The following is a 13,157-nucleotide window of genomic DNA, read 5'->3' as shown; positions in this document are numbered from 1 at the left end:
TTCCCTGATAGGTTGCTGAAAATTTGTGCATTACCGCGCCATTTTAAAATTTAATTCACATCTTCGAATTCCTTCAAAGATGAATGTTGTTTTTGATAAGTACCAAGAATTTTTGGTTTCGGAATCAAAAAATTGTCCTTTGAGACCTTATTTTCGCCAGCCTGGCTTTCCTAATCAAAGATTTATTTATAAATTCTTACAAGGGTCAGAGGAAATTTATTTTAAATTTTTGAAGGAAACGTCGCTAATTGTTTCTTCAATGAAGTGCGAAAATGTAGATCACAGATGAAGACCGTTAGAACAGCGGATTCTAAGACAGCCGTATATGGCTGTAACGGTAAGAAAATTATTAGACATTCCTCCTTTTTTACCAACAATAAACTAATTGCTGTCATTTTAGCTCTAGTGTAAGAAGCGTTCTTATTTACTTATTTTAAAGTATTTAATTTAAGTAATATTTTAATTCTTTTAAACGTTGGTATGATGGTTTTTAATTCGATATTCAATTTACGTAATATTTTAATCCAATTAAACGTTGGCGCAATGTTTTTATAGTGGTATTTTTATTCTATTTCTATGCTATATGAAAGTAATAATTTAACCTTTCTTTAGTATTTTATACTCGTAGTAAATGTATTTATTCTATATAATATATATATATTCTATATAACGTATTTTAAAGTATTTAAATTCAATAATATTCTAATTCTTTTAAATGTTGGATGATGTTTTTTATTTTGATATTCAATTTCAGTAATATTTTAATCTAATTAAACGTTGGCACAATGTTTTTATAGCGGTGTTTTTATTCTCTTCTTTGCTATATGAAAGTAATAATAACCTTACTTTAGTATTTTATACTCATAGTAAATGTATTTATTTGCACTTGCCTGCCATCTTTAAAAACGATATTTTCAACAAAAAAATTAATCCATTATTTCTAACGATATTTATTTTTTTTTAAGTTTCGAATACTTTACTATGCGTAAAAACAGCGTTTTTCAAGATGGCTGACGTTTGTAGAAATCGCGCCAACAATTGCGCCAACGTAAATCTCCAAAAATCCGTGCAACCGTCTACCAAAGTAGCACCATTCTATTTGACATAATCGAAAGTTCAAGTTTACTTTTATAAAATTGCTCTTACAGTTTGCAAAAAATAATAAGCCGGATACACTTCGAAGATTAAGGAACAACGCTATCATCAACATTAACTGAAATAGATAATTAGATAATTTTAGATTATACCGACCGTTATACATAAAACGCGCACGCGAAAACATATTCTGAGCTTGCGCACACGCATAAGCGCAGTGGTAAAAGGTCTTACGTGCACGCGTAAACGCATGTGCGCATGTGTCAACGCGGCGCATGCGCACAGTTTTTAGCTTTGAGGTCCGAATTAACGACTTTTGACTGTATAATTTTATGTTGTTGATGATGTAATCTATGACGTCACTTTACTTAAAAAGTAATTGGTTTTATTAATATCTATAAATTTAATTTAATGTTTTAAACATTACTTATGGCTGTTAAATATTAAAATACAATTTAATTTTGCATTTTTTTTAAAAATTATTTTATTATGAATGATTATTTAAATAATTTTAATTCTATGTGTGATGTAATCAACTCCCCGATTGGTTAATGAATATTTGTGCATTACCGTGCCATTTTAAAATTTTATTATTCATCTCTTCGAATTCGTCAGATTTCAAATGGAATGGATATCTGTTTCGAAGATGAATGTTGTTATTGGACCAAGAATTGTACCAAGAATTATTGGTATTGGAATAAAAAAATTACCCTTCAAGACCTTATTTTGGCCAACCTGTCTTTCCTAATCAGATTTATTTATAAATTGTTAATAGCATCAGAGGAAATTTATTTAAAATTTTTGGAGGACACCTTGCTAATTGCTTCTTCAATGAAGTGCGAGATATGTGGATAACAGATGAAGATGATTAAAAGAGCCGATTCAATTATGATTTCTATTTTTTTGTGGTACTTATCAATAAACAAGAGGTTAAATTACTCAAAAAAAATGTAAGCACATATTTTTCTTTTATTTTATAATTGTATACTTCAATTTTTGTTAAAAAAATTAATACACTATTTTCAAAAATTGCAAGTTTCGAAAAATTTACTTTGCGTAAAAAACAGCGTTTTTCAAGATGGCTGACGATTGTAAAAATTGCGCCAACGTAAATCGCCAAAAATCCGTGCAACTGTCTACCAAACCAGCGCCAAAAAAAATCACTGATTTATTATAATGTTGCATGAAAGCCAAAGAAATTAACAGAAATCTGATTTCCTCAAAAAAAATTTTATTATTAGTCATTTTTGCCAATTTTTTTAAAGATATCAACATAAAAACAGCAAAAAAAAAACTGGTATCAACTGAAATCAGTTTTGTTAGTTTCAGATCTTGCAACATTTCTAAAATTATTCTAATACTATAACTCAATTATTCTAAAATTATACTCACGATAAATATATATTTTTATTTCATTTACCATAGGAAGCAGAGAAGCCACTCATCAAGAAATCGGCAAATGAAAAAAATATATTAACTGCTGAGGAAAAAAAGGGGGGAATTTCTTTACTTTCCCAGGGAAGATTTTAAATATTATGATCTACACTTTAATGTGTTTGTATTAAGGGCATTGGATTAAAAGCTCCAGTTTGTAACTTTTCCTTAATTAGATTTCACTTCACTTTGATTGAATACATAAGTTCATAAACGTTTTTCATAGGTTCATCAAAATAAAACGCAATACATTTGATCCAGTGCAATCATCCTCCATTTAGCATTACTTATTTACTGTTCTAGATGTAAGATAAAACATTTTCTATTTGAGTTACCATTAACTATGAAAAATAAACTTCCAGATGACATAATTATCTTTCTTTAGGTTAGGATCAAAATAATCTGATTGCATAATTAAATTTTTAATTAAAAAAAATCCTTATGAAACTCCGTCCAAAATACATGCTAAAAAAAGAATACAGAAACAAAATGTACTACCATTACCGGAACACACGAACTTTTAAAACCACTTTTAACTATGAAATTACTAATTAAAAAACTTTTTTTAAGAATACCTGACTTCTAATTCCTTCATTTCTGAAAAGTTAAAAATTACTGTTCGGGAACTTTTTACTTAAGGAAACTGCTACTCTTTAGTCTCACTTAAATCAAATTCTAAAGAAAACTGAATAGTTAATTCTTTAAAAACGTCGCTTAGCAACCGTATATGCAGCCACACAAAAATTTACTATCTTATCTTTAAAACAATAAGAACTATAATATAATTGATTCGTTAAATATTCGAACTTCAATGAAATCGGAATATCGGTAAAAAAATGAAACTCATGTTGACTCATCATTTGATAAAAATAAATTTTACGGGAAAAAAAAATTTTATGAAAATTTCTTTTCCTACTTATCAACAAACGCGATAAATTAATGCGAATTCATTTTGTTTGTTTGAAGTTTTACCGATTTATAGGTACTTCTCTACAGTGCACACGAGATTTAGCAAAATAGTGAGCGTAAATGATTTTATTATTAAGCCTGAATTATTATTTATTATTATTTTGAGCTTGAATGATTATCATTTTGTCTACGCAAACTTATGGCGATGCTTCTTTTTGCCGTTGTCAAAAATATGGCGACAAACGTAAACGCGTCATTTTGACGTTAGCGGCAACTTTCAAAATCGCGCCAAAGCTGTCCGTATACTAGGATTTTAACAGTTTCGAGACATTGATGCATTGAAATGTCATCATCTAATTAGCTCTAACTTTTAAAATAAATAGCTCCGTTGAAATCGCCAAAAAAAAATGGTTATCATCTACAAATAGACTGAAACAGCGAATTCTTGATGGTCATTTACGGGTTTTCCGCGTTTAAAACAAGTAATAATGCGCTAATTTGACTTCTTTGACTGAAATATTTTAAGAAACCCCTGTCCAAAATGTTGAAGTTCCATCCTAATTCTGAATCAGCATTCTGGGGTTTGCCTTAAAAAAAAATGGTTATAATCATACCACGCAAGAACTCCGATATCGCTTATGCACTGCAGCCAACACGATTAGCAATGAACTACAGTGGTGTTAATTACAAAAAAGGAAGCTTTTTTTTTCGTCAAAACACAACACCTAGCAGTTATTATTATACCACTTAAGTCAGTAATTTAGCGAGATGTTTCAGAGTACGGTACTAATTAAATTTGATGCGATTTAATCTGAAGCTAGTAATGTCTCACTAGTGAGTTGAGATGCGTTTGGCGATAAACCACATTCAACAATGGTAATCTACTGGCAATGAACCAACTTAACAACCGAAAGAAGATAATAGATTCCTTGCGGTAATGGCATGCTTGGCACTATCTCTATTCCCTCAACTGAAGATTATACCAGAATTCTCATATTTAAACTAGAATTTTGTGCAGTAATAGCATGCTTTGCGCTATCTTTTTCCTCAATCGAAGACTCCCAGATTTTTCATATTTAAACCAGAATTTTGTCAATTCAATTATTTTTGTGGAAATTCACAGTACAAATCAATGTTTATAGCAACATCTGTCTACATTAAACACAGAAAAAGTTATACCATATAGCTAACACTATATTAGATCTACAGCCTTCCTTAACTCCTACTCGCTTCTAAAAACTCAGTTAAAAATTCATACATATTCCCATTATATTTTGTTTTTAGATCATAATGCTAATGTTAATGCTGCCACCTACATTTTAAAAAATATGCTTTGCCTTAAATTTTGCTCATAATAAAACGAAATTCTGATGGGCTTCTGTGCAGTACATCTAAATATATATTTAACATTATGAATGCCTTTTTTCTTTGAGGTTAATTTGTGTTAATTTGTGTTTGAAACTGAAATATTTTTTCACACCTCATATTTGATGGACATGCCCTTCTTTCCAAAAATGAATAATTCTTATCTTTGGGTTTAAACTGAAAGGACACACAACATGTAACTTTTTTTTTTTAATTACAACATTTAGAGAGAAAAATATTATAGAGTCCTGCAAACTCAATCATCACTATTTTCTAAATCTGCTGCTCAAGCAGAACATTTTTAAAATATGGTGTTTTTTTATAGTTAATATTTTTTCTAACATTACCTATAGTCCATATTTAAATAGGTTGTTAAGTTTAAATTATAATAAATAATAAAAAAATTTAAATGAAGCATCAAGACAATGATCTGGATCTGCATCACTCTTTGACTGCGGATATCAAGCAACATCACATTGTATATTGCGCCCATTCACTGTATTCGCTGGATAGCAGACTCCTGTTTTTGAAACCAAAAACCTCATTGAATGGATATAGTTTCAAACCGATAGAGAAGATTCAGTACAATGCAACAAGAGACCTGCACCCCATTACAGAAAGTTCATTCCAAGAGGCTTTTCAATGGAAGAAACATTGAAGCAGTGTACTGCCAGCAAAGGCACTATATTTTGACAGGGGGATGCATTATACAATAAGCAATAAAGATATTATAGCAAAAGTAAACTTAATAAATATTTAACAATAATGTTCACACACTGCAAGTAAGAAAAAACATTTCATTAAGCATTTGTTTCTCCACATATGCACATCTGTAATCAGATCTTGCCCATTCCTTGATTACTAATCTCTTAAGAAAAGTATTGGCTTATATATTTTGAATGTGCCCTTGCTGCACAAGCATTACACACCTAAAAAACATCTGTATCTCTACCATGATTCACACAGAAGCCCAACAAACTGTCCATGTACATCAGTTAGCTTCATTAACCACTACATTAGCTGGGTGGACATAAAAGGTAGACCTGAAACGGCAGCAACTGCGCATTCCGATATGTACATAACAAGGATTACTTGGCTCCAAGAAGCAGTCCAAGTGTCTTCCATCATTCTTCCCCTTCTAAGGAAACTTGAGCTTGCAGTGTATTTTTGAATATTTCATTGCCTCCAGAGACATTCGTGTCTTTTCTGAATTGAAATGTGGGCCTATTATTACAGCAGTACAGTATATTGCAGTTCAAAATATATGCCATTTAATAAACAACCTATGGCCAAATGGGAAATACAACCACTGCAACAAGCTAAGCAATATTATTCCGCAGTAATCATGACAATATGTATGCACCTTCCCAAGAGATTAACTAAATGGGAAGGGTTGCTGTGTATGAGGTCATCAATGAAACCTCATGCATGTTCTCAAGTTACAGGTCATCCCTCAGAACTGCACTTTCATTATTGATCTTTGCCCTATGTAAAATGTCAAAAGGAGACCATGGCCATCAGGAATCAAAACATATGCTTCTCCCTTTTCCCCCCACACACAGGCCCCCATTAAATTTTTCTCAGATCTTCTTTTAACTGTCCCCCTGCTAGTGAAATTTTTCTCAGATCTACTTTTAACTGTCCCCCTGTTAGTGACGTTCTATTGCAGATTTCACACCGTAAGTTTTTACTTTACAATGGCTTCCAAGCATAAGAGTAGTGATGCCAGCAATGATTTTAACTTCATGTCTTGGTGAAAAAAAGGGAGACAGCGTATAAATTTTATATTTAGTTAATAAAACACGTGAAGGGACCTAATTTTTAATTTCACTTCAGCACTAAATGAAATACCTTTAGAATGAAGAAACAATCAATTATTATTAAACCTACTGAATAATTTACATCTACAACTTGGCCAATCATTATCATTTTTTGCTTTCATCCCTCATGGCTATCACAACACACCTACTTGCTCTTGAGAAATGACTCGGTCAGCAATGCCTAAACAATTTTCTTTGTCAAATATTAGCAACTGAAGGGAGGCAAAATATTAGAATTTAGAGAACCATGCAACAAATTTAAGGGATAGCAAAATCTTTAGAAATTAAGGAAGCAATGGAACATAAAATTTCGGGAAACAAAATTTTTAGAATTTAGGGATGCACTTGGCAACAAAATTTAGGGCATGCAGATTCCATTGGGCCTCAAAATGTCTAGTGCCTGCCCTAGACAAGCCATTAAGTGGGTATTAACACACACAATTTAGTGGGGCATGTCTTTATTCACTACACTCATGACATACTGCCAATAGTGTATAGTGGACAACAGCTATAATGATAGCTACAACTCTGAAGGTTTTTAGATATTGCAAACAAAAAGCAAATTTTCCAATTAATGGAATTTGTGGAAAAATGTAAGAAATGAAGATATGAAAGTAGTTTTCACAATGCCCCGATCATAAAACAACTAATGATCATCAAAATCTGTGGGATGGTCCTAAATTCAGAAAATATAGCTACCAATAGTGAAGAAGGAAATAAAAACCTAAATTTGGCACTTTAATAAGAATTCTGGATATGACAAAGGACCTGAAGAAGGGAACTTTGTAATTGAACAAGAAATTATGTCTATAAAATTATTATTAGCACAAAAACAAAGCAATTTAACTTACATTAAAAGAGATTATTTCAGTAAAAGAAATATTATGGCTTTTTATTTTGTAAATTTTGATTTACAAGGTTAAATGCTTTGGTTATAAATGCTTTGTTTTATAACTTCTATATGTGACCTTACTGGATTGATGAGTCCCAATGAGTACTATCTTGAGCTTTGTACTACACAGTATATGAAGTAATATAATGTACTGTACACTTTATTAAAATTTAGAGTGTCTTATGCCAAATTTCTAAATTAAACTTCACTGAATTTATATGTTACATAGATAAGCTCTTCTACTTAAGTGTTTGGTGTTACCTGCAATATGCTCTGAAATGAACCACCTGTGGATTTTAGGGATACTACTACATATTAAAAAATAAATCCAGATATAGAATACCTGGGCATTATACAGTCAAAAGTCGTTAATCCGGACTCGTCGGGACTTCGGCGATTCCAGATTATCGATTTTTCCGGATTATAGATCATCAGTTTAAATCTCGTAAGATGGCATGCAGAAATTCTAAAATTAAAAATATGAAACCGTAATTTATGAAATAAAGAACAATTATGATCTAAAGGGTATCAAAAGTTGCAAAAAGAAAAAGCTTAATACTTATTTGTTTACTTTATTAAACATTTCTTTCAATGTAAGTTGTTTAAGTTTTGCTTCCATTCATGTGATAATACTTTCTCTTTAATTCTATTAAACAGACATAATTTCTTGTTCAGTTACAAAGTTCGGCTGTTCAAGTCCTATAATTGCTGTGTCGAGAACACCCACTAATTTGTCAATCGAAATTTTTTCGTTTTCAATAACCTCTGTCACTTTCTTCCCTATTGAAAGGACGAGATGAAATACTACATTTGGTAAGGAATTATAAGCCATAAAATACATGTTTACAAATAATTTTATAAAATAAAAACATCTGCGCTGAAGATAAGGATAGTGCTGACAGATCAACTTCCAATTCATTACGCGCCCTCCACAGCGATCCCCCCGCCCAGCAGCGTGAAATTGATAAACAGATTTCGGATTTCAAAACGCTTTCGCTTTAGATCCTTTACATATTAACAAATATATATCGGAAATTCTATTTGATATAATCGAAAGTTTAAGCTTACTTTTATAAAATTGCTCTTACAGTCTGCAAAAAATAATAAGCCGGATCCAATTCCAAAATTAAGGAACAACGCAATCATCAACATTAACTGAAATAGATAATTAGATAATTTTAGCTTATACGTCCATTATACATAAAACGCGCACGCGAAAACGTATTCTGCACTTGCGCGCACTCATATGCGCAGTCGTAAATGGACGCCTATGCGCATGTTTCAACGCGGCGCATGCGCAGAAAGTTTTTAGTTCTGAGGTCCGGATTATAGATCTTTCCGAATTATGGGTGTCCGAATTAACGACTTTTGACTGTAATTGAAAAATACCTCTTTCTCATCGGAGTTATGGGGAACCCTGCCCTGCTGGAAAGGTTGACACATCCATGAATTTATAATGGGGATTGGTTCAAGCTTACATTACACTTAACGAAAATAATAAAACCTTACATAGTTAGGCTGCTGACTGATAATCAAACTGGAGATACATTGCTAGCCAGCAGTAGCGAGAATCTAGTGAGCATTCAGCCACTGGTGGGGCTAAATATTTTTAAGCTTAAATTTGACACATTTAAAAAGACAAAAACGATTCAATAACTCTTTCAGAGTTCAGCTTATGTATTTTCATCAGCTTTTAATTATAAAAAAATCAAATGATCTCCAAGTTTTCACACAGAATAATTAAAATATAATACAATTTTTTTTAAGACAGGAAAACTTAACAGCAGACTTAATTCTGTTAGCAACATGAGCACTTATGCACTTACATCATCACGAGATATCTTCGCATTATCTTATTTAAAATACTTGGTTCTGTTCTATTTTTCTAGGGAATTTGAAGCCTTCATGGAGAACTTTTCAAAGGAAAGTGGATCATATCAATGTTACAAATGGGGAAACACTATTATGGCAGTGCAGCTAGCCCATTTTTAAACTTCTAGTATTCAGAGACATTAGCACTCAATCACTGTTGGGGCACTAATAAATGCTACATGAATATATCCATTAATGCATTTTATTCGATCCTATTATCACAAAAAAATTGCAGCTTTTAAGTCTCAAATTATATCTTTGAGAGTAGATAGATATTTCAACCAATGTATAGATTTTTCAGCCAATTTAACAGAGCAACTACTAGTCAGTAAATGGCATTTTAAGACATAATTACATAGCTAATTGATACAAATTGTTACACAGATACATAAAATTTTTCTATAAAATAAATCTTAAAATTTATCTACTAAGGATTTATAAATATGGATGCAGTTTTTTTAACCCCCTGAAGAGCATTATTGTCTTTATGCAGTCATGAGTTATTTTTGTCACTTTGCATACATTAGATTATAGTTTAAAATAGATTGCTTTCTTACCTTCTCTAATAATGTAAATATCATCTTAATGAATGGAAGTTTATGAAAACCGAGACTTAAATAAGTAATTATAAAACAGTTTACATAAACTATATAAGTACAGGTCCTCATGAACAGATCCAAAAAGCTATGCCACTCGGAAGGTTACAGGGTGATTATGATTAAAGTGATCCTACTTAGACCTATATAGAACACATTCTGCTAGACCTATTACATTGATGGTTCAGCTTGCGTATAGGACCCCATTGGCGATTTTCCGGCTTACTGTTTTTCTGGTAACCCAGTAAATTCTAGAATACTCTACTACGGTAACCCTGTCGCATTCCCGCATGTTTTAAACTGAAAAGTGCCATTTTCTTTGCTGAAGCTGAGTGAACTGGTTGTACTGATTTTTTTTTCTATTATTTCTATTTTATTTCTCTACATTTTTAGATTAAGATGTCATCTGTGTTAAGCGTTGAAGAGAAGTTTCAGGGGGTATTAAAGGGGAATTTAAAATTTCAATTTTCAAATGGAAGTATGACCTTAGGAAAGCATGGTATAGCCAATAGATTGTTTCTTGTGCATTTATGTCAAAATCAGCAATTATTCTTAGACTTTTTAAAGGAAGCAGCTTGATAAAGGAGGGATTTATATGTGAGAAATTTAATTCTGAAATGAAATTTAAAGCTAAAAAGTCAGATGGTTTTATGTGGGTGTGTAGGAAAGTGACGGCAGGGAAGGAATGTGGATCTTAAAAGTCAATTAGATATGGATCATGGTTTTGTAACAGTAAGTTGAGGATAGATGAAATTTTTTTTAACATATGAAATACTTAGAGGGAATAAAACTGCAGCTATTGAAGAAGAGTATTTTTTGGCATCTAATACATTAAGCAGACTGGAGGCAATTTATAAACAAAACTATTTTAGATTATATAGAACTATCATTGGAAAAAATAGATGGTATTGGCAAAATAGTAGAAGTAGATGAAAGTAAATTTGGAAAATGGAAATACAATAGAGGGCATGCAGTTGAGGGACAGTGGGTTTTTGGAGGGGTTGAGAGAGATTCTGGCAAACTATTTTTGGTAGCTGTCCACGATAGGAGTGAGAACATTATTGGGCATTATTAAGGAGTGTGCCATAAATTGTGCCAGGGACCACAATTTATTCTGATAGTTGGAAAAGCTATGATTGTTTAAGTAGAGAGGGTTTTGAGCATTTGAAAGTAAATCATAGTTTGCATTTTGTTGATTCAGAAACGGGGTGCCATACAAACACAATAGAAAGTACATGGAGGCATGTAAAAAACTCCTTGCCAACACATAATCGGCAAACAGACTTTAAATTTTATTTGGCTTTTTATATTTTCACTAAATCTTGCAAGGAGCAAAATATTGATATATTCAATAAATTTCTAGAAACTGTAAGGGACATAAATTGGGCAGAGTGTAGGATTTCTTTGTAAATTTACCATGATTTTGTAAACTTTACTAAATTTCCAGCATTTCTTTTATTTTTAATTTAAACATGTATTCTGAATTCCTGTTTTCAGTTTTACAACTCAAAACTTGCATTTTCAATATTGCTGCTTAAAATATGCCTCCATGTACTTGTGTATTTTCAAACTTTACTTTTAATTTAAACATGCATTCTTAACTCCTATTTTCATGTTTTTAATTTAAACATGTATTCTAAGCTCCTATTTTCAATTTTACAGCTTGTAATTTGTATTTTCAGTACGACTGCTAAAAATATGCCTCTATTTATTTATTTATTTTCAGTTTCACTGTTTAAATATATATTCTAAATTTGCATTTAAAATTTTTCTTGTTAAAATGTGCATTCTAACATCTATTTTCAATTTCAACTGCTTTTACAAGGCTAAACTTTTATTTTCAATATTACTACTTAAAATATGCCCCTACTTTACTTATGTACCTTCAAATTTGCTGTTTAAACATATATTCTAAAATTGCTTCTGGATAAAACATGCTTTCTAACTTCTGTTTTCAATTTTAACGGCTTTTCCATGGCTTGGCGCCAAGCCAAAAAATTGCCAAGGGGTCCTATACTCAAGCTGCTCCACACTGATACTTTGTACATGGGCCATGGGCAAAGGAATCTGAAAAAAAAAATAAATAAATAAAGCTAATCTTTGGAATATGGTAACAGGTAGTTTGGCAACATTTTGATAAGGCGATAAAGGTTACTAACTAGGACTTTAGCAGTGTACATGGATAAGTCAAGAGTGTGCGCAATGCCACTTTTGTGCAATTCTGGGATATTTTTTTTAAGTGAAAATAGGTCGACGTGTACATGGATACCATGTATGTGCAATTCTTAAAAACGCAGCAAGCAGTTTGCGATTCTGCACTTTCTCCCAATTTCGCACCTAATCTGCGTCATGATTAAGCATTTTTGTTCCATAAAAGTTCTAGCATAAGCATAGATTGTTGGAAAAAAATGTTGAGTTAAAAAAAAAAGCTTTTACTCCGTGAAAACAAAATGGCATCCAAACAAAAACTAGCAGGTTGGTGTTGCAGGGTTGGTCACCAAATTTTCGCCAAAAAATCACCAAGTTACCATTATCTAAAGATTAACAAAAAATAATAAAAATATTTCAAATACCAACTCTGCAACGCAGAAAGGATGGTATGCAAATCTGCAACATTTTAAACAGCTAGTAGACAATGCCATAAAATCATTTTTCATCATACCTTTACAGAAGAAAGTTCGAGCTCTAATGATCAAAATGTTTTATCAGGATGGTAATTTTTCAGCAGCACTGCATTAATATCGACGCTGTGAAAAGGGCCTAAGGTTTGAAAAAGATAATTACCGTATTTGACGGCATATAAGAAGACGCACTCTTATTTAGAAGACACACACATGTAGATGTAGAAAAAGTTATGTGTGTCTAGACTTTTATCTGGGCTAAAAATAGCATTCAGTATTGAAAGTTAACCTGTGTCCTTCACATATAAGACACAGGTAACTTTTTTGAGACCAAATTTAGGGAAAAAAGTGCGTCTTATATGCCATCAAATACGGTACTAAATTTAAGAGACTAGCGGTTTGCATGCGCTGCAAGGAAAAGGCTGGATATAAATTTCAAATGAAACTGTGGAAAAAGTCGGTCGCCATGGTCGAAAGTGTGGTCATCTGGGTCCTAATACTTTAATAAAGCTCTTGAACTGTCTTCCATAGTCAACAATACAAAAGGTTCTGC

At 31.9% G+C, this 13,157-nt stretch overlaps 1 protein-coding gene across 6 annotated transcripts in view; it reads right to left on the bottom strand.

Moving 5' to 3' along the window:
• The window catches only part of LOC118189604 (insulin-like growth factor 2 mRNA-binding protein 3), a 94,577-nt gene that overhangs the window by 45,717 nt on the left and 35,703 nt on the right, over positions 1-13,157 (bottom strand). Inside the window, exon 1 of one of the 6 annotated variants that reach the window (XM_035360237.2) lies at positions 3,105-3,139. The exons of the other annotated variants lie outside the window; for them this stretch is intronic. Within the exon in view, the coding sequence (XP_035216128.1) occupies positions 3,105-3,124 (20 nt within the window). The 5' untranslated portion in view covers positions 3,125-3,139. Of the gene's footprint in view, positions 1-3,104; positions 3,140-13,157 lie in introns of those variants that run through there. 6 annotated transcript variants of the gene reach the window in all.

This window comes from Stegodyphus dumicola, chromosome 7, assembly GCF_044657685.1.
Source record: "Stegodyphus dumicola isolate Sdum_Otavi_A_Nest chromosome 7, ASM4465768v1".
NCBI classification, from domain to species: Eukaryota; Metazoa; Arthropoda; class Arachnida; order Araneae; family Eresidae; genus Stegodyphus; species Stegodyphus dumicola.
The sequence above is the reverse complement of the archived record's forward strand: the minus strand, read 5'-3'. Positions and strand labels throughout refer to the sequence as shown.